The sequence below is a fragment of the Hippocampus zosterae genome, chromosome 21, assembly GCF_025434085.1.
Source record: "Hippocampus zosterae strain Florida chromosome 21, ASM2543408v3, whole genome shotgun sequence".
Taxonomy (NCBI): Eukaryota; Metazoa; Chordata; class Actinopteri; order Syngnathiformes; family Syngnathidae; genus Hippocampus; species Hippocampus zosterae.
Genome location: NC_067471.1, coordinates 10,065,775 through 10,091,791, shown reverse-complemented (window position 1 = coordinate 10,091,791; position 26,017 = coordinate 10,065,775). Strand labels below are relative to the sequence as shown.

Sequence of the window (26,017 nt, the reverse complement as noted above, 5' to 3'; positions counted from 1 at the left end):
TTCCGTGAGCATGTTCCTGTTTTTTGGGGTGGGGGGGGGGGGGGTGACGCCACTTGAGGCTCTGCGCAACTCGCTGCATGTGTCGCAAAAAGATTTGCACAGCCAAGCGACGAAAGACCTTTTAATGCGTTACCGTCGATGGGGCGAGAGGCGGCGCCGGTCCGGGTCACCGGCCAGCCAATCATCACGACACCGATTCGGCCCAGATTCTTTTTGGGTTTGCGGCTCCTTGTGTTTTGGGGGAAGGTCCAAATGGGGGGGGGGGAACTTTTTCTTCTTGGAGAAGGAAGGAGCAACGCCGGCGGTCACCTGGCACATCCTGAAGTCCCCGAGCGCTCGCCGGCTCGGGTCCGGGCCCGTCCGAGCGCGGCGGCCCGCAGCGTTCCGTCTTGCGCTCGCAGCTCCTCCAGCAGAGGCAGCAAAGCTTTTCTGCGCTCCACCACCTCCAGCATCTCCTCCAGGATGGCGCGTTCCTTCGCCAGCTCCCGCTCGCCCTTCAGGCCGTCTGCCGCAAGCAAGTCACGCTGCGCTTTTCACTTGGACACGGGCAACCCGGTTGGACGCGCGCTTGCCTCGCGACGCAGGGAGGACAAAAGTCGCCACGGGTTTGTCGGACGCAGCCGAGCGGCGTCGTCCGAAGCCGCGTCAAGAAATGAACGTCGAGCGGAGGGGGGGCCGAGCCCACTCACCGTCCGGCGTCATCCTCTCCCGAAGCTCCCGCTGGAGTCGGCTCTGTCGGTCTTCCAGCTGCAGCTCTCGTGCGCTGAAGCCACAAAAGGTCAGAGGTCAAGGCCCCGGACAGCGGACGGGCGGGCGGGCGTCACGTCACGTACAATAGCACGAGCTCCGACTCGTATCGAACCAGGACGTTCTTCTGCTGGACCAAGCGGAACCAAAGCCGCATGAGGCTGTCGTGGTCGTCGTCGTCGTCGCCGCAAGCTCCTACGCCACACGCACAGCACAGGACCCCCCTTGATGTCTCTTTCCTGTCGTGCTCAGACACACAATCGGGGGGGGGCCCCCCTCCCTTGCCTCGCTGTTGTCCTCTGAGACTCCTCTCCAGCGCGACCCCTCTGGCCTCCAGACGTCGCTGCTCCTCCTCCACCAGCTGCAGTTGCCTCTGGATCAGCTGGGGGGGGGGGTGGGGGGGGGGGAGCCTCACGTGATCGGGCTTCGTACTCATTCCTGACCGCCGAATCACAAGACGTTGATACCGCAGCCCTCGAAAACATTCCCGGCAAATCCCTTTGCGGTGATTGGGGAGAGGCGGCTGGTCGCCAATGAGCGCCGAGGCGGCCCCCGAGGCGGCCCCCGCGTGGGCAATTTTTGAAAAATAGTTTTGAGGGCTCCGAGGTGGCGGGACTCACCTGAGCTCGGTGCAGCCTCCCGAGCCGCCGGCGCTTGGCTCGCCCGCGGCCGCCCTTCTGAAGCGGACGCTCGGGCCGGCGAGACGGCCGGTCCGCGCGGAACAGGCTCTCCGGCACGCTGAGGCCGGACGGCTCCTCGGGGCGGACCAGGACGCCCGCCACCTCGGTGGCGGGGGACGAGCGTCCGTCCGAGTCGGCGGGGGGAGCCCGCCTGGGAAAACGCTCTCGCCAAAACTGTGAGGAGAAACGAGAGGTTTGGGCGCTCGGGCGGCGGCGCGCCGTTCGGCACGCGCGCATCTCTACCTTGCCGCCGGGAAACGCCGGCTTGAAGGCCAGCGCGTGAGGAACGTAGGCGGGCTAAGAAAGAAGAAAGCCATCAACATCCGACACGGCTCGGGCGCAAAGTGGTCAGAGAGCGAAGCGTACGTGCGGCGCCGCGTCCTGCTCTTGGACGCCGAGTCGCTCCAGCTGAGCCGCGACGTCGGCCGTCTCCAAACGCAGCTGCAAACGCCCGCATTCAACATCCAAACTTTCTCCCCCCCCCCCCAAGGCCTCCCCCTCTTACGTCATCCCTGGGCTCCAGTGAGCATCTGCGCCGTGCCGTTGACCAGCTGGCGTCACTTTCCTCCATCGTACGGACGACGCCGGGCGCCTCTGCTTGGGGGTGGAGGGGGAGAAGAAGGAGGAAAAAACAAAAAGCCAAAGGCCGTCGGCAAGCGCAGGAGTAACGACATCGTCGCACGGACACGGCGCTCAGCCGTCAGGGAAGGCGCCGGCGATGAGACGCTACCTCGTCGCTCGGCGTCTCTCCTCTTGGGCCCGTAGCCGGAAAACGCCGCCTTCCACAGAGCCGCGGCCCCGCCTCCTCGCGCTCGCCAGAAGCGCGGAACTCGGAGCCGCGGGCGGCGCTCTCCGGCTTCTTCCGGCCCCGCCCCCTCGACGCGCTCCTCTCGCGGCGGGAGACGGTCCAGAGACGGCCAAGCTTCCGGCGCTCCGGAGCTTTCCTCGCCGACGGGCGCCCCGGCGGGCGGGGCTTCCTTCTCAAGACGGGAGGGGGAGCGGGCGGAGGAAGCGGAGTCGACCTCGCTCACGAAGGAGGCGGTGGAGGGCGTGCCGAGGAGGGCCCGAGTCTCGCCCCGATCTGCCGAGACCGGCCCCCGCTTGAAGAAATCGCCCTCGGGGCCCCAGTCCGCCGACTGACCGTCGCTGGATTCTTCCTCACTGAGCGTCTCATCTTCCTCTTCGTCCGACTCGCCGGCCGTCGGCGGCGGGCGGCAACGCGGCGCTCTCTCCCACGCCGCCTCGCTCTTCCGCGAGGCCTGCGTCTCGGCCTGCGTCTCGGCCTGCGTCTCGGCCTCCGTCTCGGCCTCCATCTCGGCCTCCGTCTCGGACCGGGCCTCGGAACTGAATGCGAAGGTTAGCTGGAGCCGGGACGCCCGAGCGCCAAAGTCGCTGCTCACCCGCAAGTCCGCTCATCTTTGTCCGCGCTGAGGTTGAAACGGGTCAAGACCTCCTCCGAGATCTCTTCGGCCTCCGCGTTGTCGTTCTCCAACTCGATTCGCGTCACTGAAAATCCCGTTTGCGGGCACACGCGCGTTCCCATCGAAGCACCCTGGCGGGGAGGGGGCGGGAAGTCGCAAGCCACACCGCGTGACATGGGCTCACCTGACGAACGGCGACGCTCCGTTGCCGCGGAGACCGCAGAGTCTGCGGACGACGGCGGTGTCGTCTGCGGAGATCACAGACGTTTGGGATGGGCAGCTTGCGCGGGCCTCGTCCACGCGTTCCCATCGGGGACGTTCCTTCTTGAACCGTCAAGTCGACACGGCCGCTTACGCAAGAGGTCCGCCGGGCCGGCGTTGGCTCGCGCGCCGTCATCAACTGCGTTGTCGCTTTCTTTGCAGACGGACTGGCGCGGGTGAACGACTCGCACTGGTGCGCACATGAAAACTTCCCTGAGGAAAGACCGGGGGGTGGAGGGGGGGCACAGTTTTGTTTTGTTCTTCAAATGACAACAAAAACATCCAACAGACGGGCGAGTAAAAAAGCCAAAGGGAAAAGGTCGCAATCTCTTGCGGTCCCGATCGGTTGACCGACTTTTACGCCCCGGATTGGTCGCCAGCCAATCAGCGCGCACAGAGCAGCAGAAGAAAAGAAAAGCGGCGGAAATGGAGAGGCACCCTCGTCGCCGCCACGCCGCCTGACCTCTGACCGTACGCCACAAGTGTGCGCGCGAGCGCCTGCGTGCTTACCGCCGGCGGCGTGGAATCGGTAGGCGGCAATTCTGAGCGAGCCGCCGCACGCGTGGCACACGAAGCAGCTCCGGTGGAAGAAAAGGCCTTCGGCGCTCAGACGCTCCATGGCGTAAACTTTTTGGTGGCAGAAGAAACACACGTCGCTGACGCGCGCCGCCTGGACACACGCACACAGGCGCACGCCTCTTGTTGAGCGCCGACGGAGATTCCGGCCATGCTGCGAAAAGAGCGGCGTGTTCCTACGGGATCGTCGGCGTCTTCCCGGTCGAGGCGAAGGTCCAGGCGCCGCCGGGCTGACGTACGCCGACTCTGATGCCCCAAAAACGGTACAGAAGCGTGACAAAGGCAAAGACGGACGGGCGGCGCTCATGTTTGGAAAAGAGGCGTGACCTCAGGAGGAGGAGGAGAGGCGTGACGCAGCTTGGCCTGCAGCAGCAGGGCCATGGAACGCACTCGGGAGCCGGGAGCCTTGGCCGGGACCCGCTCCGGTGCCGGGTCCCGCGACTGAAGCGGAACAAAAGCGTCGCCGTCATGCGCGCAATGGGGGGGGGGGGGGGTGCTCTTTGGACACGAGCGACTCACCCGCCGCCGTTCGCTGCGCGTCCTCTTCTTCTCCTGCGGAGCAAAAGTGGCGTGGCTCGTCGCTCCAAAAAGCTTCGAGACGGCGTCCGCATACCTTTGACCTTTGCTGACGCGGCAGGTTGAGTCCGAGTCTGCTGAGGAGGGAGGCCGGGGTCACCAGGGCGGCTCTGACCTCCGAACTCTGGGACAGCGAACCTGAAGGCGACACGCAAGCCCGAGTAGCAACGGGCCCTTTGTCGTCTGCGCTCTTTTGTGACGACGCCAACCCTCAAGCCCGCTTGACTTTGTCCAAATGGCCTCACCCCAACAAATCCCGCTCCTGGTCACTCGAAAATGGTTCCTTTTTTTTCTCACAACATTTCAGGCCGCGCTTGCTCTCGAGTGACGGAGGGGAGTCGGCGCTTCCGCCCCCCCCCCTTCCCTTTTTTTGTCGGGGGGTCTTACCCAAAGAGGGCGGGGCATCTCGCAGCACCTGGTAGAGCTGGCTGAGGTAGACGACCATGGACAGCGCGTCGGGTTCTCCCGCGGACGTCATCTCTTCCACCGTCATCAGGGGCGAAATTCCCAATTCTCGCTGGCACAGGTCAAAGGCCAAGCGAACGTTGTCTTCCTCGGCCGCCAGGTTCAGGGAGTCAAAGTCTCTGGAGAGGGACGAGGAGGTTGCAAAAGCGCCCTTGCGGCTTTGGCGCTCATTTCGGCCGGATGAGGAACGGGACGGCGGGACGGCGGGACGGCGGGACGGCTTACAGCAGCTGCGGCCTGCAGCTGTGAAGCAGGGCGCACAGAGCCGCGCCGCTCTTCCACGAGGAGGTCAGGTCGCGGACGGCGACGCCCCGGTAGCCCGCCGTCCGCCGGCGACACCACGCCAGGAGCTGGTTGGACTCGGACAGCGACTCTTTTGGGGGCGACACGGCGACGGTGACGCCCACGCGCTCCGAGAGGTCCGACGCCCATCGGGCGGGGGCCACTGCGCTCACCCGCCGTTGTCCACGGCGGCGCTTCCGGGTGCTCGGCCGTTTGCGTCTTCTCTCCCGTGTCGATCAAGTGTCTCACCTGGACGGGAAGCAGACGGCGGCGAGCCGCTTCACGCCCTCGACCGACTTTGCGGACGCGGCGAGGCGCGACGCCTACTTGGTCGGGCGTGACGCTGGGACAGACGTTGACGTAGCGGCTGGCCGGGTCCAAGGAGTACAGGGAAAGCTTCTTCTGCATGTTGTCCGGCGTGGTCTGAGCCAGCAGACGGTAGACGCTCTCCCTGGACGCAGACGGGCGGCTGGGTGGGCGAGCCAAGAAAGACGGGTTTGGACAGACGGACGGACGGACGGGGGCGCACCTCTCGGCGAGGATGTCCAGAGGCAAATCTCCTCGGCACCATCGACGAACCATCCACGACGCGTCGAGGGCGGCCAGGAAGCCGCGAGCCACGCCCGTTCCCGTCGGCCAGAAGGGCTGCGGACGGACGGACGGACGGAGGCGTCAGCCTCCCGAGCCCCCGCGCGGTGTCGGCGCCCGACCCACCTCCAGCAGGCTGTCCCCCACCAGCGCCAGCAGCAGCCGGTACCCTCGGCGGATCCGGACCATGGCGGCGTTCTCCGAGGCGTGCGCGCACGTGAAGTCGAACACGGCCACGTCGGGCCGCCCGCGCTGGTTGACGGCAAAGTCCAGAGACGGCAGCTGGCCCTCGGTGGCGAAGTCGGCGGCCGCGCGGGCGAAGGCCTGCAAGGCCCGCTGGTCCACGTTGGCCCGAGAGAGGAGCAGCTCGCTCTCCGCAAAGTCCTGCCAAAGGAAAGCGGCGGAGAAAAAGAGGCGCCAAAAGCAAGCGGCCCCGACGAGACCACGCGCCCGACGGGACAGCCCTCGGCCGCTTTGCCCGCGTTCAGGCGGAAAGGCGAGCGGCCGCTTTCTCTCGGGGAACGCCGTCGCGATTTCAAGCGCGGAAGGCGGAGGTGGGGGGGGGGGAGGTTTTCCTGGGCCGCCAAAAGGTCCGAGAAGCCCCACTCCAAAAAGGATCGAGACGTTTACCTGCAAAATGACCCCCTTGTCCAGCAGGCAGCGTTTCTTGGCGGTCATGACAAAGTAGTGCGTGTCGTCTTTGTAGTAGGCCAGGTTCTCCAGGTCGATGCCTGAAAGGGAAACAACAAAAGGCCGACGGAGCCCAGGGATTTGTTGAAAACGCTTCTCAACAAATCGAGAACGGCGGCAAAAAAAAGCTCTTACCGGTTTGCCGGCGCAGGTCCTGGAAGAACCGCTGGTTGAAGATGGACGCCACGCCGCCAATCTCCTCCACTTTGGCCTCGGCGCGAGTGTTTCGGTTTTTGAAATTGGCCGTGATGGCGATGGCCAGCTTCCCGCGGAACTCCTTACGGCGAAAACCTGCGGCGGGGACGGACGGGTTCTCGACGGCACGCGGCGGCGTTTCGGCTGGCGGCGGCGGTCGACTCACCGGGCAAGATGTTCCCGTGACCGCCCGCTCCCACGATGACGTCAAACTGCAGCCCGTTGACCAGGTGGGACTTTGGCCACGCCTCCAGCGTCCAGCCCACCTCTGGACCGACGAGTCCGCCGACATGCGGCCAAAGGCGAGAAGACGGGGTGGGGTGGGGGCGAGGACGCGGCCGGCCCGACTCGCAGATGGACGGGAGGCTCACCGCGCGGCCGCCGGTCGCTCGGCGGCTCCAGCACGCGCTTGAACTCCACGTTGACGTGAACTTCGACGCCGAGCAACAGCGCCACCTTGAGCAGAACCAGCTGGAGTTGCCGAATACCTGCGGTGGGGGGCGGGGGGGGGGAGGAAGAGCTGAAGAGCCGGGCGCGGCCGACGCAAAGGCGGCGCCCTCGCTCGCGCGCTCACTGATGTGGTCGATGGAGCCGGCGCAAAACTTCCCGTAGAACTTCTTGGCGCCCAGCCCGCGCAGGTCCTGGATGGCGAAGGGCCAGAGGTGGAGCACGTTGTTCCTGGAGAAGGCGTCCCTCTTCTCCAGGACCACCACGCGAGCGCCCAGGAAGCTCAACTCCACCGCCGCGCGCAAGCCGCAGGGCCCCGCCCCGACCACCGCGCACTGGCCGATGGCAGGAGAGCGAGGTCAGGGATGGCACCTGCGCCAACGTCGGAATCCGGGCCGGCCCCGATTTCGAGCGGGCGCGCGCCGCTGCCCGTTTGCGTACCGTGGCGTCGCGGCAGGCTCGGTTCTGCAGGTAGTCCTGGCGGGAAGCCCGGCGCTCCAGTTTGGCCCACAAGGCGTTGGCCTTCCAGTAACTGAGGCGCCGCTTGATGCGGCGGTAAAGCGGCCGCTCGGCGTCCGGGTCCGGGTCCAGGCGCAGGTGCTCGCACAGTTGGCGGAAGGAGAGCAGCGCCGCCCTGCAGGTGGACGCCGAAACAAACTCATCAAACAGCTCCTGAGCTTTTTCCGGGCGGCACTCGTCTCCCGTGGCAAAGCCGAGGACCGGCGGGAACTGCGGGGGGAACCCCGGGAGGCCGCCGTGGGCGGGATGTGACGCCTCCTTCCCGGTGGGTGAAGGCTCGCCGGCGGCGCCTCGCGTGACCGCCGCCGCCACGTCCTCCAACCTTCAAAGGCACATTTGCACAAATTTGTCACTGTGAACGCTTGAAAAAAAAAAAAGCTTTCCGGAGTGAAAACGAGCGCCAATGTAGCCGAGGCCAAGAAAAAAAAAAAGGTCTACTCACGCCATGGCGGCTGCCGGTCACCGTCTGGAAATCCGCTCGAATGGCTCGCGCGCGCCGAGGTCAGCGTGGCGAGCGCGCTAATCCGTCTGAGTCAAGCGGCTTAAGGTGAGCCGCCGGCTGTCGTGTCGCCGGCGGGATCGCCTCGGCTCGTCCTCCTCCGACCGGGGAAGGAGGAAGGCGGGCGGGCGGCGTCCGCCTCCTCGTCCGGCAAAGGGCCCCCGACAAGTGAGACGAAGCGGCCCCCGCCCGTCAACGCAGCCGGCGCGGGATTCGTCGCTGGCTTCTGTTGGACGAGCGTCGCGCGAAGCCGGAGCGGACCTGGACGACGTCAGGCGGGCGGCGATGCCCGGGCGCCCTGCTGCGAGACCGTCGGCTGCTTGCCCAGATCACCAAACCAGAGGCTTTTTTTGGGGGACGCCAAACATTTTCCCTTGCCACGCGGTTCCCGTTCGGACGCATTTCGGAATGTTGTCGAATGTCCGCGTTCCGTCTTAAGACACTTGCGGAGATTTTGCGGCAGTTTCCGAGTGAACGGAGGTAGCGAAGCTGCGATTCCAAAGCGGAATTGGGCACCGCGTCGGCTCCGTTGCCTTTCGGGTTTCAACTCGGTCGGAGCAGCCGAAGGTAAAGCGGCCGTTTGTGGATTGGAGTGCGTTCGACTCTACCTGTTGGCTCCCCCCAAAATCCAAGACGCTTCAGGGAGCGAGCGAGCAGCTCTTGGCGTCCGTTTAGACTTCCTGTTTGTCGTTGATGCTTCGTGGCGGGCAGGTGAATACGGAAGCGGGGGGCGGGGTCAAAGCGAGCCCGCTCGCTCGTTCAGGTGGACTGCGTACGGAAGCCTCGCTAGGAGAAAAAGCCAAGCGTACACTATCGAACATACCGATTGGTCAAAAATCAGCTTTTAGGTTGAAAAACGGTTTTCTAGGACGAGCAACGATTCCACAAATGTGATGTGGCGTCATCTCAGCAAATCGCGAGTGTCAATTTTTCGTGACGCTCGCGAAAATCTCGGCCAACAGCGACCGCTAAGCGCTCCCTTTCAGAAAAAAGGTTTGAGGACACCCGCTGGATGCGCGAACAAACCTCGGGGCCCGGAAGCGTCCGACGAGATGCAAGAAAAAGAAAGCCAGCCGCCTTTTGCTCATTCAACAACTTTAATCGATAGTAGCACCATGTGACAGCTTGACCGAAAGCTGAGCGGCCCAATCGGAGGGTCTCGCGGGCGGGCGGGACGCAAATGCTTCCGATGGATAGACTGGATACAGACAGACAGACAGACAATAGATCCATCTTTGTTTCCTCCCACATCAAATGGATGCAAAGTTTTTGGTCTTTGCCGGTGAAAAGTACACCCCGCAAGCAAATCAACGCTTGACATTACTTTCTGCGGCGCTCTATCGGAAATAAATTAGCGGCATGCGAACGGAGCGAAAGCCTCCTAACAAGAAACATCGAGGAGACGGACGGACATCTAGTAGCGAGCGGAGCCATCACGACATCAAAGCGAGCGGCGGCCAATCGGCGGAGGGGAACCCGTCGCGATTCCCGCCGCTTCATATCCGCCCGACTCGACATTTCGGCTGTTGTTGTACCTTTGGGGACGGGGGCGGTTTGGGATCCGGAGCGCTTTCCTCCACTGACCCAAGCTGCCATGAGATGAAGGCAGCGATTAGCACCGACCTCTACATACACAAAGATGTTCAAAGAGCGGACGAGTTTCTTCAGCACCGTGTCCGCTCCTCGAGTCAAGCGAGACTTGATCCCATCTCTGATATACAGAAGAAAAAAAATGTCTACCTACCTACCTACACACACACACACACACACACGTGTCATCTGGAGTTCCGAGCTCTGCTCATCAGCAGCAAGCCCTCCTTGAACATTGTGCTCATGGGATGATTTGAAGAGTGTTGCGGACTGGAAGGCACCTCCAGTCCCAAGGCCTCGCTGACGCTTTTCACACAGACAAGTCCATCTACCCCGGCCGACGGGAGCGCGGAAGGCTCAGCTGCGATGACAGATTGACACTTTGAGCGCCGCCAGCCGGAAGGGGGGGACCGGGGGGGGGGGGACCAATTTGCAGGAAGACTCTCAAGATCTACGGGATGACGAAATCCACGTCCGACTTTTTGTCCTCCTTTGAAAAGATGAGCGATTGACTCGGGGAACCGTTTGCGGGGGCGGTCCTAGCGGCCGCGGACCACGCCGAGTCCCGATCGACGGGCCGGTCGAGCGGGGAAGCGAAGCGCGCTAGGGGTAGCCGCTCAGCGCCTGTTTCTGGGCCAGCAGGCAAAGTTCCTCTCGGATGGCCTTGATCAGCGAGGCCGAGCTGCGGGCGGAGGGCGAGGCGTCCGCCGGCGGGTAGTCGGGAGTCGGGGAGGCCAGGAGGAGAGGCGGCGCCGACGGGTCCCGCGGCAAAGAGCTGGGCAATTGGAAGAGCGGCGAGGACGAGAACTCGGGGAAGGACGGCGCCTGTCGCGACGACACACACACACACACACACAAGAAAGGTGAAAGCGCGTGAAGCGGGCGGGCGGCCAATGGACGGCGACGACACTCACGCTCTCCCCGCCGGCCGCGGGCGAGGACGCGTCCTGATCCGAACGTCGCTCGCTCCAGGAGGAGCCGCCGGGTCCCGAGGCGCTGCGCCCCACGCCGGGGAAGGCCCCCATGTGGCTGGACAGGCCCACCTGGGTCAGGTGCTGGAGCTGCACGCCCGCTGAAGACAAAACACAAAGCTCAAAGTCCCCCCATCCCTTGCATCCTCGCCACCCGCCAACTTGCGTCCGACGCCACCCAAACGATTGGCCCAAACCTTCTCGGCCTCTTTTTACACCGGCGCCACAAACGGACATTCGGAACAACGGCCGTTGCGGTCCCAATTCAACATTTGCTCATTTCCTCAACATTGCTAACGCGGGCCCGAGCTCAGCTTTGGGAGCGCCGAGCGTTGTCGCCATTGGCTGGCGAGCGCTTGAGGGCGTACCCCGACCCGGCCTCCCGCCCCAAGAAAGCTGGGGGAGGCTCCTGCGCACCGCCCCGCAAGCAAAAGCCGATTAGACAACGCATATCATCCATGTAGCCACCTCTCCATGGCAGTTCCTGACCAGGATCCTGCTTCCATTGGCTGACTGCTTAAGAGCTGGAGAAGTGGGAGGAAGAATGGGACGGACACAGACAACCATGAGTTTTCAAGGTTTTGGGTGGGTTTTCTCCCGTCAACCAAAAACAGTTGAGAGGAGGGCAAATGTTCCAATCCCACCGTCACCCACCGCCACCCCACCCTCCCGTCGCCCTCAAAAAACAAAAACGGAACCAAAACGCAGTACCTGTGCTGCCCCCGACAGGTCTGGGCCTGGAGGAGGAAGGCAAGTGTTTATACTGCCCCCCGCTGGAGTACAAAGGATCCTGCAGCTCCTTGCCGCTGGAAACGCCGCCTCCCGAGCTCTGTCTGCGAGCGAGCGGAGGGAAAAAAAAAATGAAATGAAATTAAATAAAATGGCCTCCTCAGAAACTGCAGCGACAGCAGCGGGGGAGGGACCGGCTGGAGCGTCACCTCTGCGCATGGCCCGGAGCAAGCGCCAGCTCGGCGTATCTCTGCGGCGACAAGAGGAACGCGAGAGAGGCGCAGGGTGGAGAGGGCGAGCGGCGGGGCGGCGGGCTCACGGCCGAGAAGGGCCCCGCCGGGTAGGACCCCCACCGCCTCCCCGGGAGAGCCGGGCTCAGGCCTCGCGAGGACGGGGACACCAGAGCGAAGGCGTCGTCCAGGAGGCAGCGCATCTGCCGCCGGGCCTCCTCGATGGAGGGCTGCGGCGGCACGTACGGGGGCGGGGCCGCGGCCGCCTCGCCGTCAAACACCTCGTCGGCGGGGGACGGGCTGCGGGGCTCCGCCGCCAGGTCCGGGTCCGACTGACAGAGAGGAAACGCGAGCGAGTCGGCCGGTCAAGTATGCCGGGGGGGGGCGGGGGCGTCCGCCGTCCCTTTCTCACCGTGTAGGCCACGTTTTGGAGTCCCGGGTACTTCCTGTAGGTGGCGCCGTGGTCCACCAGCAGGCGGTCCTGGTCCGTGTCGGGAAGACTTCCGGGTCCGGCCGCGGTCCCTCGCCCCCCGGGGGAGCTCCTCCCTCTGGGTGGACGAGACGAAGCGCACGGCGCTGATCTCGGGGCCGGGTGCGTGCGTGACAAAAACTGGAGAAACGACGGCGAGCGTCGAACGGAAAGGGACGCAAGACGGGGTTAGGTTACCTGCGCCGCTGGTCGGCGGGCGTCGGCGGGGACGAGGCGTCGGCCGGCGGGACGTAGTGGGCGCGGCGGTCGCGGCCCGAGCCGTAGAGACGGCGAGCCGCTTCGGTCTGGACCGGCCCGTCGCCGAAGGCGTCCATGATATCGTCCATGGATGGGAACTCGCACTGGCCCCGCCTCTTGGCGCGCTGCCGCACTTTATTCCCACGCAGTTCCATCTCCGACTTGTGGCGCAGCTCCACCTGGGGGAGATCCGGGGCAATTACCGGCGGCCGACCGCGACTCGGCGGCGACGGCGCTGACCTCGGCGCCGACTTCCCGCGAGAGGGACGGGCCGGGCCGCGGCTGCATGGCGACGAGCTGAACTTTGCCGGCCGGCCGCCGCGCGCCGTCCGACGAGCCGCGGGACAGACGGTCGACGTGGTCAAAGATGGAAGACGGTGTCATGAGCTCATCTGCGCCCGACGGAGCTGCGAGAGGAAGACGGAAGGTCTGGGCTCAGAAAAAAAAAAAAAAAAGTTTCTCACGCGCGCCTCTCACCATTTTTGGGCAGCTTCCTTTGCCGCTTGGCCTCCACGGGGGCGGCCGCAGGTGGAGCGCTCTCCTCCGCCGACTCTCTGCCGCTCGATCGGTCGCTGCCCAACGAGTCGGCCTCCGATCGGCTGGGCCTGTCGAGAAGGAGCGCGTTTTATGAAGCGTGGCGGCCGTCCTGGGGAGGGACGGGCTGCACGACCCCCGCGCATCCACCGGGCCCATCCAAAGCTCAGGCGGACGACGAGGTCGTCGAGGTGGCGCGAGTCCGACGGGCGACCGACCTGCCGTGGCGCCGCGCGGCTCCGGTGGACGAGCCTTTGGATTTGGGGGTGTTGAGGTCCCCGCCGTCAGAGGGCGGGGCTTCTTTAGCGGGCGCCGGCCCCGCTTCCTGGATCACCTCCACGTGGTCTTTGCCGCGCTGGCCCAGGTGAAGCTTGGCAAAGTCGAAGCCTTTCACGCTGGAAGCCTGAAGCTGAGAGACGAGGAGGCGCGTCGGCGGGGGCGGGGGGGTCGGCCCGGGTGGATTTGGTACCTTCTGCCTCTGCTGGACGGCGTTGACGGCATCGGGCTGAAACTCCAACTTCTCCGAGCCGCACAGCTTCCAGTAGAGCAGGACGACGATGAAGAGGGCCAGGAAGACGGGCACGATCACGCCCACGATGAGCCAAACGCTGCCGCCTTGGGTCTCGGCCGGCGGCACCGACGCCGCCTCCACCGCTGGGGAGGGCACAAAGAAGAGATGAAAGCGCAACCGTTTCCCCTTCCTCTCGTGGCCGCTCGTAAACCAAAAACTTGACCCGCCCCCTGCCCCCAGGTCTCGACTCACGTTGGGCCAGCGGCCGGCGGACTTGATGTCCCAGGACGATGGCGGCTCTCTGCAGGTCCAGGCTGTTCAGGGTTTGCGCCGTCACCTCGGCCGGCAGCCGCTTGCCTCCCGGGCCCTCCGCAAAATATAAAACCTCCAGGGGGCGCTCCGGCCCGGCCAAGCGGGCCACCCGCACCACCTGCAGACTGCCGTCGGCGGCGGCGGTGGCCCTCCTGCGGCGCCCGCCGCCGGACGCCGCCAGTCCTTCCTCCAGCAGCGAGGCCAGGCGGCGCTCCAGACGCGCTTTCAGACTTCGCTCCGAGAACATCTGACTCGGAACACCCAGCAAGACTGAAAGCGTCCGCAGTGACTTGAATGAGCATGAGATGCATCCGCCCCCCCACCCCTGCCTGAAGAAAAGAAAAAAAATCGTTTTTTCTCACCCGTGCGGACCCAAGTGAACCTCAGGTGATGGGAGGTGTTGAGCTCGGGGTAATGAAACGCTGAAAGAGAGGCCCCAGGTTATCCTCCGCTGCCCCGCCTTGCCCCGCCCCGCCCCGCCCCGCGTGATATTGCGCCTCCTACGTTCGGCGATCTGCAGGGCGGGAAAGCCCACGTAGAAGCTGAACTCCACCAGGCTGAGCTTCCTCAGGTGCCGGCTGACCTCGAATCCCGGCAGGTAGCCTCCTCGCCCGTCGCGCACCGCAAACACGATGTCGACGGGGAGCTTCTGCGCCGCCGCCGGCCTGGCCCCGCCCAGCGTCACGTTCAGCAGCTGGGCGGAAGAAGAGGCGTGAAAAGGGCCCGCCGAGAGCGGCGCGGCCGGGAGGGAGTCGGGGCGCCAGTCCGACGCTAGGCGGGGCGACCGGACGGGGGCGGCGGCTCACCTGCACGCCGACGGCGCCCGCCTCCGAAGAGCGGCGGCGGCTTTGGCCGTACGCCGCGAGCAGGCCGCTCTCCACGCGCTCGCTGAAGTCGCAGACTCGGACGTCCACGTGGGCGGGAACGAACAGCAGCACCGTGTGCACCCGGTACCTGACGTCCGGAGCGGCGTGGAGGGCGGACACGGCGGGGAGCGGCCCCCGCGCTCGGCGGAGGGCGTTGAGGACGGAGATGGCCGTGTAGACGGACGGGCCCGAGACGGCGCGGAAGGCCAACCCGGACGCCGTCCTCGTCAACTGACAAACGACGCACGCGGCAAAATGCTCAGTGGCGGAAATGGGGGAGAAGCCCCCCCCCCCCGACGGGACGTCGCGCATCGCTACCTGAAGCTCCACGGAGCGGTTGAACTCTCTCCTCAAAAGCTCCCGGAGCCGACCCAAGCCGGCCGCCGAGCCTCCGGCCGCCTGGCCTCCGGCGCCACCTGCGGGCAGAGCGCGCGGCGGTCAGCGAGCGGCCGGAGCGGCGCCGAGGACGCTCGAGCGGCCCGATCCGCACCTACTCGGACCAGGTACAGCTCGGGCTTGGTGAGGTTGCACGCGTAGTGTCTGCCGGCGGGGGGCCGGCCCGCCCCGGGGGTGGGCGCCGGAGGCGCTCGGGTGAGGCCGACGGCCGTCCTCGGGGCGGCGTCCGCCGGTCTTGCCGGACGGGTGGGGGGGGGTCTCGGCGGCGGAAGGCCCGGACTCGCCGGCGCCTCTTTCGCTTCCCCGGCAGTCGGCGCCTCCGACGCGCCGGCGGGGCTCGGCGACGCGGGGGGGACGACCGGTCGGGGGACGCCGGCCTCCCGCTCCTTCGCCAGGAGGTTGGTGTAGTATTCCAAACTGTTCATGTCAGGCAGCAGAAGCTCCGTCGGCCGCAGCGGCGTCAAGTCCTCGGGGTCGTAGTCGTCGTCCCAGGCGGGGAAGACGTCCGGGCCCCCGCCGCCGGCGGTTGACGAGGGCGAAAAGGGGACGCGCGAGTGGAGCGGCGGGGTGGGGCGCCCATCTAAGGCGCCGTCGTACGAAAGCGCCCAGCGGCCGCCGCCGTCGTAGGCGTGGCTGGGAAGAGGCGTGGCCAGGTCCTCGCCGTCGGGCAGCACGAAGGACAGCGTCTCCAGGTAATCTCCCGAAGCCCAGGCCTCCTCCGGGGACTCGCTCTGCTCCCACGGCGACAGGGGGGCCGGGAGCGGCGGGGTCAGGCTGGGGGAAAGGAGGGCCGGCGGTCGGAGGAGCAGGTGGATGCCTTGAGCGCCGAAATCCCGCGCCGGACCGTCGCCGCCGCGCCCCGAATCGGCCGCGGGGGGTCCGGGCCGGTTCGCCTCACCTGTCGCCAGAAGACATCACGTTAGCGAGTGCCGAGTGCGTCGCCACCCCGAGATTCACGCCGCCAACGGAGCGAAAAGATTTTGCGCAAGCGAAGAGGAAGGCGGCGGCGTGGCAATTTGCTCCCGCAGCTACAAACCTGCGACGGGCCGAGCGGCCGCCGTCACGGAAAGCAGCATCACGTTGCGCAGCAAGAAGACGGTGAAGCCGCGCACGGGGGTCGGGGGCTCCATCCCGCTCCGGGATGAGCGGCTGTGTCCTTGGCCCCCCGTCCGCTCGGCGGGACCTGAAGCGCAAAAGCACTCGCTCACGTACCGGCCGCGTGTCTCTGTGAGCTCCAGATGGCGGCGCTGGCCAAAACGACACATTATCTCCCTCCACACACACACAAAAGTCAATCTATGGACTCAATGAAATCAAGCGATAATTTTCGTCTCCATTGCAAAGTGAAACAAACACGAACGGACATTGCAAAGCCGGCAAGCGTTCGGCCCGTCAATTCGAGTCTCGATTGTTCCATTGAGGACCAAAAATGGAAGCTAGTCGATTCATTTTTCATCAGATGGCCGACGAATCACAAATAGGATGAAGACGAAATATCGGTGGCGGCCTCCTTTGCGTTTTTGCTTGCTTGCATTTAAACGCGGCAAAGAGGAGAGCCGTCGATCGGGATGCATTGCACGTCAGGCTTACCTGAAAAGCGAGAGCGATTCTTGGGCGCGGGGAGTCTTCAGCTTTCTCCGCGTCGCTGCAGCTTGCGGCTTTCGAGGCAGACTGCAAATTGGGAGATTGCCATTTTGCTGCAGCGGGCTGCTCGTCGTCCTGCGTCCCAATGCCGCCGCCGCCGCCGCCGCCGTCGTCTCGGGCTTCCCCGGACTGCCAAAATCTGAGGCGCACCTGTGGGGCGGCCTGTCATTAGATTGTGCGCGAACGCCAATTGGCGTGGCCTAATCCACATGCCGTCGCTTTCAGGACGCCAATCGCGTCGCGCGCGGAGCTCCGATTCAATTCGATTCAACGGGCGAATCCGCGCGCTCACTCGGCGAAGTGCACGTACCGGTAGCGGCGGTCCGTCTCACGTCGAATCTTCCATCGAGCTGGCGACGACGACCGCTTTCCCTCGGCTCCGGTTCCGGTTCCGGTCCGATCGGGGTCGTGACGTCACCGGCCGCCTGCCAAAAAAAGCGACGAGGCCCGAAAGGACGACGACGACGAGGAAGAACGCAAGGTGGCGAAAAAAGGGGCGCTTCGTCCGCAATCAAGCGCGGTGCGTTCACGGAGCCGTCGCGCGCGTAGGACGCTCCCGCGCTGCGCGTCGCCGTCACCGTTCGGCGATGGCGGGATGACGTCACAGCGCCCTCCGCCCATTTAAGTGGGCCGCTTCGGCGGGTCTCCGTTAAGTGGCCGCACCGCAGCGTACGTCTGAGCCTCACCATGCCGCCGCCGCCGCCGCCGCTGCTGCTCGCGCTCCTTCTGCTGGTCGGACTGCGCGTCGTCTGTGGTGAGAAACGCTTGGCGGTCAGAGTGCGGCCGCTCTGAGTGCGCGCTTTCTCTCCTTGTGGTTGACAGCGGACGCGGGAAACGTGACCCGAGGAGCCCGCCGAGGCCAGCGCCACTCGGGGAATTTCGCGGGACGCTACGGTACCGCTTCGGACGCCTCTCGCGGCACTTTGACTTACTGGGTTTCCCCCCCCCCCCCCTTCTCATTCGCCGCTTTTCGGGTCCGCTGGGGTGGGTGGGCCTCTGAAAGCAAACGGACACAAGTTAACAGAGCGATACAATTTGGTCTGGGAGTGGCGGGTGGGGGCTCAACTCGTGAGTCAAGGCGCCGTCGTTCGGCTGGGAAAGTTTCAAGAGGTTCCTGACTTTGGCCCGTTTGGCTCCTCAGAACTGGCGGGGGTGCGCTCGTTTGCGGCGCATCAGAAAGCGGCCACGCGCATCATCGGCGGTCAGGAGGCGTGGGCGCACTCGTGGCCTTGGCAGGTGTCGCTGCGCTTGGCCACCATGCCGGCGTGCGGGGGCGCCGTCCTGGCGCCGCTCTGGGTGGTCTCGGCGGCGCACTGCTTCAAAAGGTGCCGTGCGGCCGCGCTCGCCGACCGCACTCGGCGACCGCGCCGCCGCCGCTTTTGAGCTTTGGTGTCGCCGCAGGTACAACAAAGCCTCTTTCTGGACGGTCCTGGCTGGAAAACACGACCTGGATGACCCCGACGAGGAAGGACAGCAGGTGCTTCCGATCGCTCTCCGGCATATCGCGGCGGCGGCCTTCGCGTTCTACAAGCGTGCCGACTCGGCTCAGGTGGCGGACGTGTCGGCGATCGTGAGCCATCACCGCTACCGCCCCGGGAGCAAAGAATTCGACGTGGCTCTGCTGAGGCTGGAGAGAGCCCTCGCCTTCGACCGCTTCGTGCGACCCATCCGGGTGTGGATGGCGCCGTTGCCCACGCGGGAGAAGTGCACCGTCACCGGCTGGGGGGCCACCCGGGAGAGTGAGTGCGGCTCCGCCCGAGTTCCGTCGGCACTGCCACCGCAGCCACTCAAGTCGGGATCCCCCCGCCCCCCATAGACGGGCCCCGTGTGAGCCGACTGCAGGAGGTCAACGTGACCGTGATGACCTTGGACCTCTGCCAGAGCTACTACAAGAGCAGGATCCGAACGCGCATGTTCTGCGCGGGACGGGAAGCGGGCGGAGTCGACGCGTGCCAGGTGACTCGCTCGCACACGCGCGCCGGCGAGCGCCCGGGCCTTGACGCGCACCCCGCCTCTTTCAGGGCGACTCCGGCGGTCCCCTGTCCTGTTACGACGGCGGGCGCTACGGCCTGGCGGGCGTGGTGAGCTGGGGCGTGGGATGCGGTTGGGCCAGGAAACCCGGCGTCTACACCAAACTCCAGGAACACGCCGCGTGGATCGCAGACGTCATCGGTAAGAATTTGGCCGGCGGCTGCGCTGCGCGAGCGGGTCCCGACGCTCGTCCGCTCCGCTGCCTTTCAGAAAACCAGGACGTGGCCTACGACCTCGAGCCCAGCGAAGGTAAGCCAAGGGGCCGCCGTCGCTCCGCCCGAGTCGACGCGCTCTGACGCCGCCGCGCCCGCAGAGCAACGGTGCGGCCGGCGGGGAGAGGCCGTCTGTCGGAACCTCCCGGGCCCGGCCGGCCTGCGGGTGCCGCCGGCCGGCCCGGCGAGAGCGGAGAACCTGACGGAGGCGTGTCCGGGGGCGTGGCCCTGGCAGGTCAGCCTCCAGGCCAACGGCGTCCATTACTGCAGCGCGGTTCTGATCCGCCGCCGCTGGGTGCTGGCGGCGCGACACTGCGCCGTCAGGTAAGCCGGCCGCAACCGCTCGGCCCTGGCTTTTTTGTTTTCTCCTCCCCCAGCGTCGCCACCTTTGCTTGCGTGCAGCGCGGGAGAGGACGTGGCAGTCTTGGGGGGGCACGACCTGGGCCTGTCTCTGTCCCAGAGCGTCCCCGTGGACCGGGTCTTTGACCCGCCCCAGGAAGACGGCTTCCCTCCCAAAAACGACCTCTCGCTGCTCCGCCTCGCCGTTCCCGCCAGACTCGGTGGGCCCGACGTCCTCGCTTGGGGGGGGTCGCGTGACGTCCGAGCGCGGCCCTGACGCGTCCGTCTCATCGGCAGGCGCCGGCGTGACGCCGCTTTGCGTGGCCGAAGAGGACGAGGAGCTGGATGACGGCTGGAGGTGCATCAGCGCCGGCTGGGGGGCCACGTCAGCCACCGGTAAGGTCTGATTCGGGGGGTGGGACAAGTGCTTTCCTCTGGTTGTTTTGATTGTGGCCGCATTCCAATCAAATGCTGCCTGTTCTCCGTCCGTCCGTCCGTCCGTCTGTCTTGGGGACCGGATGACGCGCACGGCCCACCGCTCTCGCTAGCCGGCCTCAACGCCGAACGTCTGCACCATGCCGGGGTTCCGCTGGTGGAGCGCGCCAAGTGCCGGGCCGAGTGGGGGCGGGACCGAGTGGACGAAGGCCACGTGTGCGCCCACCCTGTCGCCGGCGCCGCCTGCGCGGTACGGTACCGCCTCCGGTCCGTCCGTCCGTCGGCGCGACTTTGACGAGCGGCCCGGCGGCTCAACGCTCGCCGGCGTTCTCGCGCAGGGAGACTCTGGAGCGCCGCTGTTCTGCCAGAAGCACGGCACCTACTTCCTGTTCGGGTTGCTGACGTGGGGCAGTCGTCGCTGCGACCCCGGCAAGCCGGCCATCTTCTCCAAGGTGGCCGATTACCACTCGTGGATCGGCGAGGTGACGGACGCCTGAGGCGGCGCCGATTCAAAGCATTAAAGTCCGTTTTGCCATCCGAGCGCCTCTGTGTCCTTTTTGCTTCCGCCCGCCGCCTCCTCGGGGGGGGGGCGGGAAGTCGCCCGGTCTCAAAAGACTCTGGCTTCCGACGCCAGTCTCGGGCGGACGGCTGAGACGCCAAGTCGGCCGACAGGAAGTTGGCCAACGGCGGGCCGGTAAGGAGCGCGCGCAGGTACAAGAAATGCAACGGGAGGCGGTGAACGGCTCTGACCTTGTGTTCTCCTTCTTCCAACGGGAAGTCGTGGTGGGAGCGGAACGCCAAAGAAGGAAGCGTAGTCAAACGACGAGAGGAAGTTGGAGCCTGAGCCCAAGGTCCAGTCGCTTGGATTTCATCTCAATTCTACGCCTTTGGCTTGAGGAGTGCTGGCGCTGACCATTCAAACAATGAATAATATTTGGATAAAAAAGGGGGGGGGGCGGCGGCCTCACCTTGACTTCCTCCTGTCCGACTTGTCATCGACCAGTGTGAGCGCCGCAGAGAAGGATTTGGGCTTCCCGGCAGCAGATCGATGACCTCGAGGTGCTCCTCCCATTCTTCCGTGCGGTGTCGACAGCCGGCGAGGACGTCCCTGAGAGAATTCGCGCGGGACCCAGTTGGAGAACCTGCCACACAAACTCAGAGCGGCACGCGAAAGTTCTAGCGTTCTTACCACCGAAGAAGTGCTTCTCCTCCTCCACGTCGTCGTCATGCGTGTTGCCAAACGTGTCCGCGTTTCAAGTCTTGAGCGAAGAGTTGCACAGCGGTCACGACCGTGGTCCCCAAGTGGAAGCTTCCAACTGCCGTTTGCCTCCGCGGGACTGGGAGCGCCCGGAAACTTGCCGCTCGTCCGGCTTTGGCTCGTTCTGGGAACCACCGAAGGCTCGCGTCGACTCCGGCGCCCATTCGTGCCGGAAGAAACCGCCTTCGAAAAACTACCTGCTGCCGCCACCGCCTCCAAACTCGGCCTGATTTGGAGCCCGCCAATCACGGCGATGCTCTTTTCGCATAGCCGCGCCTACTCGAGAAACACCAATCACAGCCTTTTTATCCTTGTCGCTGCAGCCATCAGCCAATACTGGGGCACGTTTCCAACCTTTCCCCACCCACTTCCGCATTATGCCCCACCCCCAAAGTATTTTTTTATTTTTTGAGGCGACGGCGGGGGTTTGAAGGTTTAGTTTTTTGATTTGTTGATGCCTTGAAGAATGAAGTCGAGAGTCAAAGTGTTCTTTGTCATCTAGCTTTATTTCTTTGACAGTAGACAGTTTTTTTAAAGTGACAAGTTGGATGACAGTCGAGCGGTGAAGTGGCCGGCCAATGGGAACAACATGTGGAGCAAAGAGTAAAAAAAAAAAAAAATCTCAGATAGTCAAAAGTTATTGTGCACAAAAAAAGATTGGGGACTGAAACCACCGCAGAGATCGAAAAAGAATGAAAACGGCAACGAGAAATCAACGCCTTCAAGTGCGGCAACGTAAAATGGCCGTCGGTGGCTTCACCGTGGAGTCCATGCACGCATACATGTAAATCTAGCCATCCGGGCTGAAAATGTTGGGAGTATCGATCTGGTGGAGCGACGCTAAAAATTTGATGCCCCTTAAAAATGGAGGAAGAAATCACAAAAACAGCTTTTGGTTTTTTTAAGAGAACCTTTCCCACTTGATATGGATGATTCCATGATGGGCTTAGGACACCCAAATACTTTCAATGCACACACATATGACAAACATTTGAACGTAATAAAAAAGAAGGGCAGGTTCATTGAGGCCCAGCGGCCCGCTCGAATGACCGACTGCCCGCCGGGCCTCAATCAAAACCGCCACGAAAAGCCATTCGGCCTCTGACCTGTTGGGATGCGGACGGCGGTGTCGCGTCCTCGTCCGGAAGCCGAGCAGCTTTTTGGATGGAGCGGGGATTTATTGGGAAAAGGCTGACGGGCAAAGCAGTCCCGAGTCGGCGGCGGCGTTTCACTTGCAGGCGTGCGCGTCGCTCATGCTCTCGCATCGGCGACATCGGACGTAGCAGCACCAAACGAACTTGCAGGCGCATCGGCGCACGTGGCGCTCCACGCGCGTGTCGTAGCCGCGGCCGCAGCACAGCAGCTTGCATCCGTCGGGCCCCCCGGAGGTGCGGTTGCAGCGGCGCCCCCTGGTGCCCAGCACGCCGCCGCGCCGGTCCTCCAGGCAGTAGTTGGGCGACTTGCTGACAAAGACCAGCCGGTGCTTGTCGGGCGCCCGGGGCTCCTTCCTCTTGAGGCGCACGCCGCCCTCGTAGCGCTCCTTCAAGTAGGCGCCCACGCGGCCGAACGGCGCCATCGTCCGCCAGCACGTCTTCACGGCGCACGAGCCCGAAACGCCGTGGCAGCGGCAGTCCGTCGACATGGTGGTCACCACCGCCTGCGGGACGCAAAGCGATGACAACGAGGTGACCAAACGAGGAGGAAAGACCGAAGACCAGGGCCAAGAAAGTGGATGAAGGAAAGCGGGCGGGGGGAAAAGCGGGGCTGCGCCAGGCGTTCCACCGTCTCCCCGGCAACTGGCGCCAACCGCTCATCAAGGACGGGTCCGAAGCAGTCGCCGAGGACTTGAGAGGAACTGTCCAGAAGGAGAAGAGGGGGAGGACGAGTGCGTTTCGGACCTGCCTGCCGGCTTCGCTGTTGTGCTGGCTCATCCGCAGGAGGGCGTGCGCGCGCGTCCCGGCCGAGGCGTTGACGGCGGCGTGCGCCAGGAAGCGCCGGCTGAACCAGGTCCCGTACTGGACGTGGTCCGAGCAGCCGCCCCAGTGCCAGGCCTCCGCCGGGCCCTGGAGGCGGGCGTCGCAGCCGCACTCGCTCACGTTGCCGCGGCTACAGAAGCGCGTGACGGCGTGCACCAGGCCGGCCGCCATCACCGCGTACACAAACGCCGTCTCTTTGGTTCCTTCAAAGCCAGGAAGGAAACGGCACTTTACCAAATCAAACGCCTTTGATGACAGCGGATTGCTCGGCGCCCCCTGGCGGAGCAGAGAGGCGGCGGCCTTAATTCTTCTGGCTCAACTCGCCCGCCAGGGGGCAGCGCAACACGGTGACGGCTGACCAAACTTACTCTGGGGCTTCCAATTTCAATTTTGTTTTTAAACGGCGATACCACCGACCGACTTGGCGCTCGAGCGCTGCCATCACGCCCCCCCCCCCCCAATCAGACAGCCAACGAGTGAATTTGTGAATAGCCAACATACCTGCGCCAATCCAATCTTACCGCTGCTCAGCTGCTGTCCAAAGAGGGCCGGGTCGCGGCCGACGGAGCAGTTCCACCTCTCGTGCCGGAACTGGTTTTGGCACTCGCCGAGGGCCAGCCGGGCGGCGTCCACGATGCTGGGCGCCAGGAAGCTCCGCTTGCGGCACACCTCGCGCTGCCGGGCGCTCAGGGGGAGCGAGCGGCAGCCGCCGTCCCGGGACCATCGATGCTCCGGCCCGTCGGCGCCCAAAAGCCTCCGCCGCAAAACACACAAAACGCCATCAGAGCGAAACGGAGGCTCGCGTCCGACGAGGGAATTCCCGCTCGACGGAGAGAAAGAAATGAGAAATGCACTTGTCGCTGCGTCCGATTCGGCCGTCGAGTCACCTGGCGAGTCACGCGCCTCCTCCGAATAACGAGCCACACGTGCGTCCGCGAGCGAGCATTCGACTGACTACACCCGAGCACCCGGCCGCCACCGCCCCCCCCCCGTCGGTCGCCCGCAAAGCAGAGTTGGGCAGGGTACTCACATCCAGCTGGCCTGGCAGCACAACGGGCACACGCACAGCAGCACCGTCAGCGTGCACACGCGTCGCGCCGGTACCGGGACCGTGCACACGCGTCGCGCCGGTACCGGGACCGTGTTCGGGGTGGACTTCATAGCCGCCGTCCGTCCTCATCAGCGTCCGCGTACGGCGCGCGCCGCCGAGGAGGGGGGGGTTCCGAAGTCGACTGGGGAGAGCCGCCGCGCCACGTCCCTCGTCGGAGCCCGACGGTGACGTCACAGCCCCGCGATAATTGGACGGACAATCAGCGGACGCGTGACGCGCGCGGAATGGGCGGGGTCAAAAGCCCGCGCCCCCCCCCAGAAAAAAAACCTCGCACTAGCACTGTTCCGTTCAAAAGGGCGGGTTCTAAAGAGACGAGTTCGTTCGAAAACAAAACGAGAGCCGAACGTCAATCGCAAGGCGGGAGAAGAGACGCGGCCAAAGTTTGGCAGATGTTTCTTCACGGAGAGCGGCGAGCGCACAACCAATACAAGAGCGGCCTCCAGCCACGGATAACGCACGGCAAATGTCCTCTTTCGCTTTGGGCTGTGTCCGGCGCTGATTTGCAGAGCGACCTGTTGTCTTTTTTGGGGGCGGAAATCAAGACAAGATTTTGGCTGCGGCGCAATCGCGCAGCGGTCTGGCCAATTGCCAACACGTCACAGTCTTGACAGCCAACTCAAGACACTTCCTGCTCGTTCCTCACAGCTTGCCGTCACAGGATGGAAGGAAGGCGGGAAAGAAGGAGGAAAGCCGCACCGCCACCGCAGTCTTCATCGCTCGCTGTGGATTGACGCACGTGGGGTCGGGGTGGGGGTCATAGGTCAAATAAACGACGGGCCTGAGAGCCACCGCCGCCGCGTCTGGATGGACTTGAGAGGCGGCCGCCGCCTCGCGCGCCGCGTTGAAGCCGAGGCGGCGGCCCGCTCTTCTTCTTTCTTGTCGGCCTCTCGCGCGGCGGCGACACATTCCGCGCCTCGGCGCCGCACATCGCAACAAAGTGACACAAGAAAACTTAACAGGGATTTTCTTGTTCGTACCCCGGCTCGGCCCGGCCCTTCAAAGGCGCATTTTCTTGGAAGCGCCTCGACTCGGTCGGCGCGCCACCCGCACGGGGCCGCTGCCTGTCGACGAGCGCGCGCCTCCGTTTCAAATTGGCTCCCTCTGGCGCCCCCTGTCTGCGACGAGCAAAAACGTGAATCAAATTGCGTTTCACTCACTTGCATGAAAGTGCAGGTCATGTGATCTCCAAAGACGGGGAGGTCGGGCGGGGCCTCTCGCCGCAGGTGGACGGCGTAGACGGCCGAGGCGCCGGCCGCACCCTTACCTGGGCTGCGCACGGCACGCTTCGCCGAGGGTCTCGGCCTGCGCGCGAAGGACGGACGTGACCTTTGACACGCTCGTCCTCCGACGACAGCAGGAAGTCCAGCGTGTCCTCCAGGATGATGTCGCGAGTCACACGTCTTTCAAACCGCTCGTCACTCAGAGCCCCGAGAAACAAGCCTCCTACAACCTGAACACACACACACACACACACACTTCAGCCAAGGGGCAGACCAATCAAAGCAAACGCTGCCCCATGTCGGATGTTTCTTCATCTTTTCAAAGTAAGAGCATCTGGTATTGGGGGCGAAAGCAAAGGTTCTTCCCGTTTCACGCCATACCTGCGCGACGAGTGGCTCGATGGTGCCGCTGAAGGTCAGGGTGAAAGTTAGCAGCTGGTAACAGAACACACCTGAAAGACACGCGCACACATCAGCCCCCCCCCCCCCCCCGCCTCCTCACCTGGAGACCGCGCAAGGCGGCGCTCAGCTTGCGTTCGTCGGGCGGTCGCGCTCAGCGTTCGGGACAGGGTGGCGCGCCGGGCCGGTCTCGCTGTTGGCCTTTCCTTTCCTCTTCTTGAACTGTTGTGCTCTTTTGGGGTGGAGGAAACTTTTGGAGGGTGGTGGGCGCGCTCCCCCCCCCCCCCCCCACCCCACTGGCGGCTATTGGTGTATCCGGATGCTCAGGCGCACGCCGCCAATCGGGACACAGGGGTAACGAACCGTTCCAGCCGCGGTCTTCCTGTGGCCCGTGCCGGCTTGAGTTTTCTCCTCTCCGGCGCATTCCGAAGACCTGCGCGCTCGGTTGATTGGGGACTCCAAATTGTCCCTCGCGACGTTGGCGTGGGCCCGGCCGTCGGGCACTTTGGGGTGCGCCCCCGTCGGGATGCGGCCCTCGTGAGGAGAGGCGGATCGGAAAACGGATGGATGGGGTGGGGCA

General features: G+C 64.7%; 5 protein-coding genes and 1 long non-coding RNA gene across 13 annotated transcripts in view; 2 read left to right on the top strand and 4 right to left on the bottom strand.

Moving 5' to 3' along the window:
- Window positions 1–26,017, top strand: part of lta4h (leukotriene A4 hydrolase) — an 85,659-nt gene that overhangs the window by 3,872 nt on the left and 55,770 nt on the right. Inside the window, exon 20 of one of the 2 annotated variants that reach the window (XM_052055062.1) lies at window positions 802–813. The exons of the other annotated variant lie outside the window; for it this stretch is intronic. The gene's annotated coding sequence lies outside the window, so the exon portion shown is untranslated. Of the gene's footprint in view, window positions 1–801; window positions 814–26,017 lie in introns of those variants that run through there. 2 annotated transcript variants of the gene reach the window in all.
- Window positions 32–8,302, bottom strand: LOC127593534 (protein-methionine sulfoxide oxidase mical3a-like). Of its 5 annotated transcripts, none has more exons than XM_052055037.1 (28): window positions 7,890–8,302; window positions 7,370–7,769; window positions 7,056–7,263; window positions 6,853–6,969; window positions 6,648–6,749; window positions 6,422–6,577; window positions 5,723–6,327; window positions 5,538–5,653; window positions 5,336–5,459; window positions 5,182–5,257; window positions 4,952–5,099; window positions 4,649–4,845; window positions 4,299–4,399; window positions 4,205–4,237; window positions 4,013–4,126; window positions 3,866–3,931; window positions 3,620–3,779; window positions 3,204–3,322; window positions 2,828–3,096; window positions 2,158–2,771; window positions 1,933–2,024; window positions 1,794–1,868; window positions 1,671–1,724; window positions 1,368–1,601; window positions 1,033–1,129; window positions 834–942; window positions 690–763; window positions 32–505 (listed from the first exon to the last, which is right to left on the bottom strand). In XM_052055037.1, exons 1-28 carry the CDS (start codon window positions 7,892–7,894, stop codon window positions 306–308), a joined length of 4,665 nt encoding a protein of 1,554 aa, XP_051910997.1. In that variant the 5' UTR covers window positions 7,895–8,302; the 3' UTR covers window positions 32–305. The 5 variants fall into 5 exon arrangements, with proteins under 5 accessions (XP_051910997.1, XP_051910998.1, XP_051910999.1 ...); XM_052055038.1 differs by having other exon boundaries at window positions 834–1,129; window positions 2,828–2,933; window positions 3,033–3,096; XM_052055039.1 differs by having other exon boundaries at window positions 834–1,129; window positions 5,723–5,980; window positions 6,227–6,327.
- Window positions 9,025–15,723, bottom strand: LOC127593808 (UPF0606 protein KIAA1549-like; the record flags this gene model as incomplete). The annotated part of the gene is made up of 15 exons (XM_052055455.1): window positions 9,025–10,361; window positions 10,451–10,608; window positions 11,219–11,340; window positions 11,446–11,798; window positions 11,879–12,014; window positions 12,134–12,372; window positions 12,434–12,600; window positions 12,671–12,798; window positions 12,946–13,381; window positions 13,491–13,820; window positions 13,913–13,972; window positions 14,055–14,244; window positions 14,357–14,647; window positions 14,735–14,832; window positions 14,889–15,723. Coding segments are annotated over 15 exons (3,765 nt in total), but the record flags the coding sequence as incomplete, so codon positions are not given.
- LOC127593593 (uncharacterized) lies at window positions 15,841–16,914 on the bottom strand. Its single transcript, XR_007960453.1, has 3 exons — window positions 16,767–16,914; window positions 16,403–16,606; window positions 15,841–15,995 (listed from the first exon to the last, which is right to left on the bottom strand). It is a non-coding gene; the product is annotated as an uncharacterized LOC127593593 (long non-coding RNA).
- On the top strand, window positions 17,072–20,013 carry ovch1 (ovochymase 1). Of its 2 annotated transcripts, XM_052055070.1 has the most exons (13): window positions 17,074–17,210; window positions 17,279–17,350; window positions 17,598–17,781; window positions 17,858–17,933; window positions 18,006–18,195; window positions 18,273–18,412; window positions 18,478–18,628; window positions 18,698–18,736; window positions 18,801–19,023; window positions 19,102–19,259; window positions 19,336–19,434; window positions 19,587–19,723; window positions 19,812–20,013. In XM_052055070.1, exons 1-13 carry the CDS (start codon window positions 17,144–17,146, stop codon window positions 19,968–19,970), a joined length of 1,695 nt encoding a protein of 564 aa, XP_051911030.1. In that variant the 5' UTR covers window positions 17,074–17,143; the 3' UTR covers window positions 19,971–20,013. The 2 variants fall into 2 exon arrangements, with proteins under 2 accessions (XP_051911029.1, XP_051911030.1); XM_052055069.1 differs by having other exon boundaries at window positions 17,072–17,210; window positions 17,858–18,195.
- Window positions 21,889–25,560, bottom strand: wnt16 (wingless-type MMTV integration site family, member 16). Of its 2 annotated transcripts, XM_052055115.1 has the most exons (6): window positions 25,420–25,560; window positions 23,852–25,268; window positions 23,738–23,821; window positions 23,229–23,461; window positions 22,630–22,910; window positions 21,889–22,388 (listed from the first exon to the last, which is right to left on the bottom strand). In XM_052055115.1, the coding sequence occupies exons 2-6, from the start codon at window positions 23,866–23,868 to the stop codon at window positions 21,960–21,962; spliced, it is 1,044 nt and encodes a 347-aa protein (XP_051911075.1). In that variant the 5' UTR covers window positions 23,869–25,268; window positions 25,420–25,560; the 3' UTR covers window positions 21,889–21,959. The 2 variants fall into 2 exon arrangements, with proteins under 2 accessions (XP_051911075.1, XP_051911074.1); XM_052055114.1 differs by having other exon boundaries at window positions 23,738–25,268.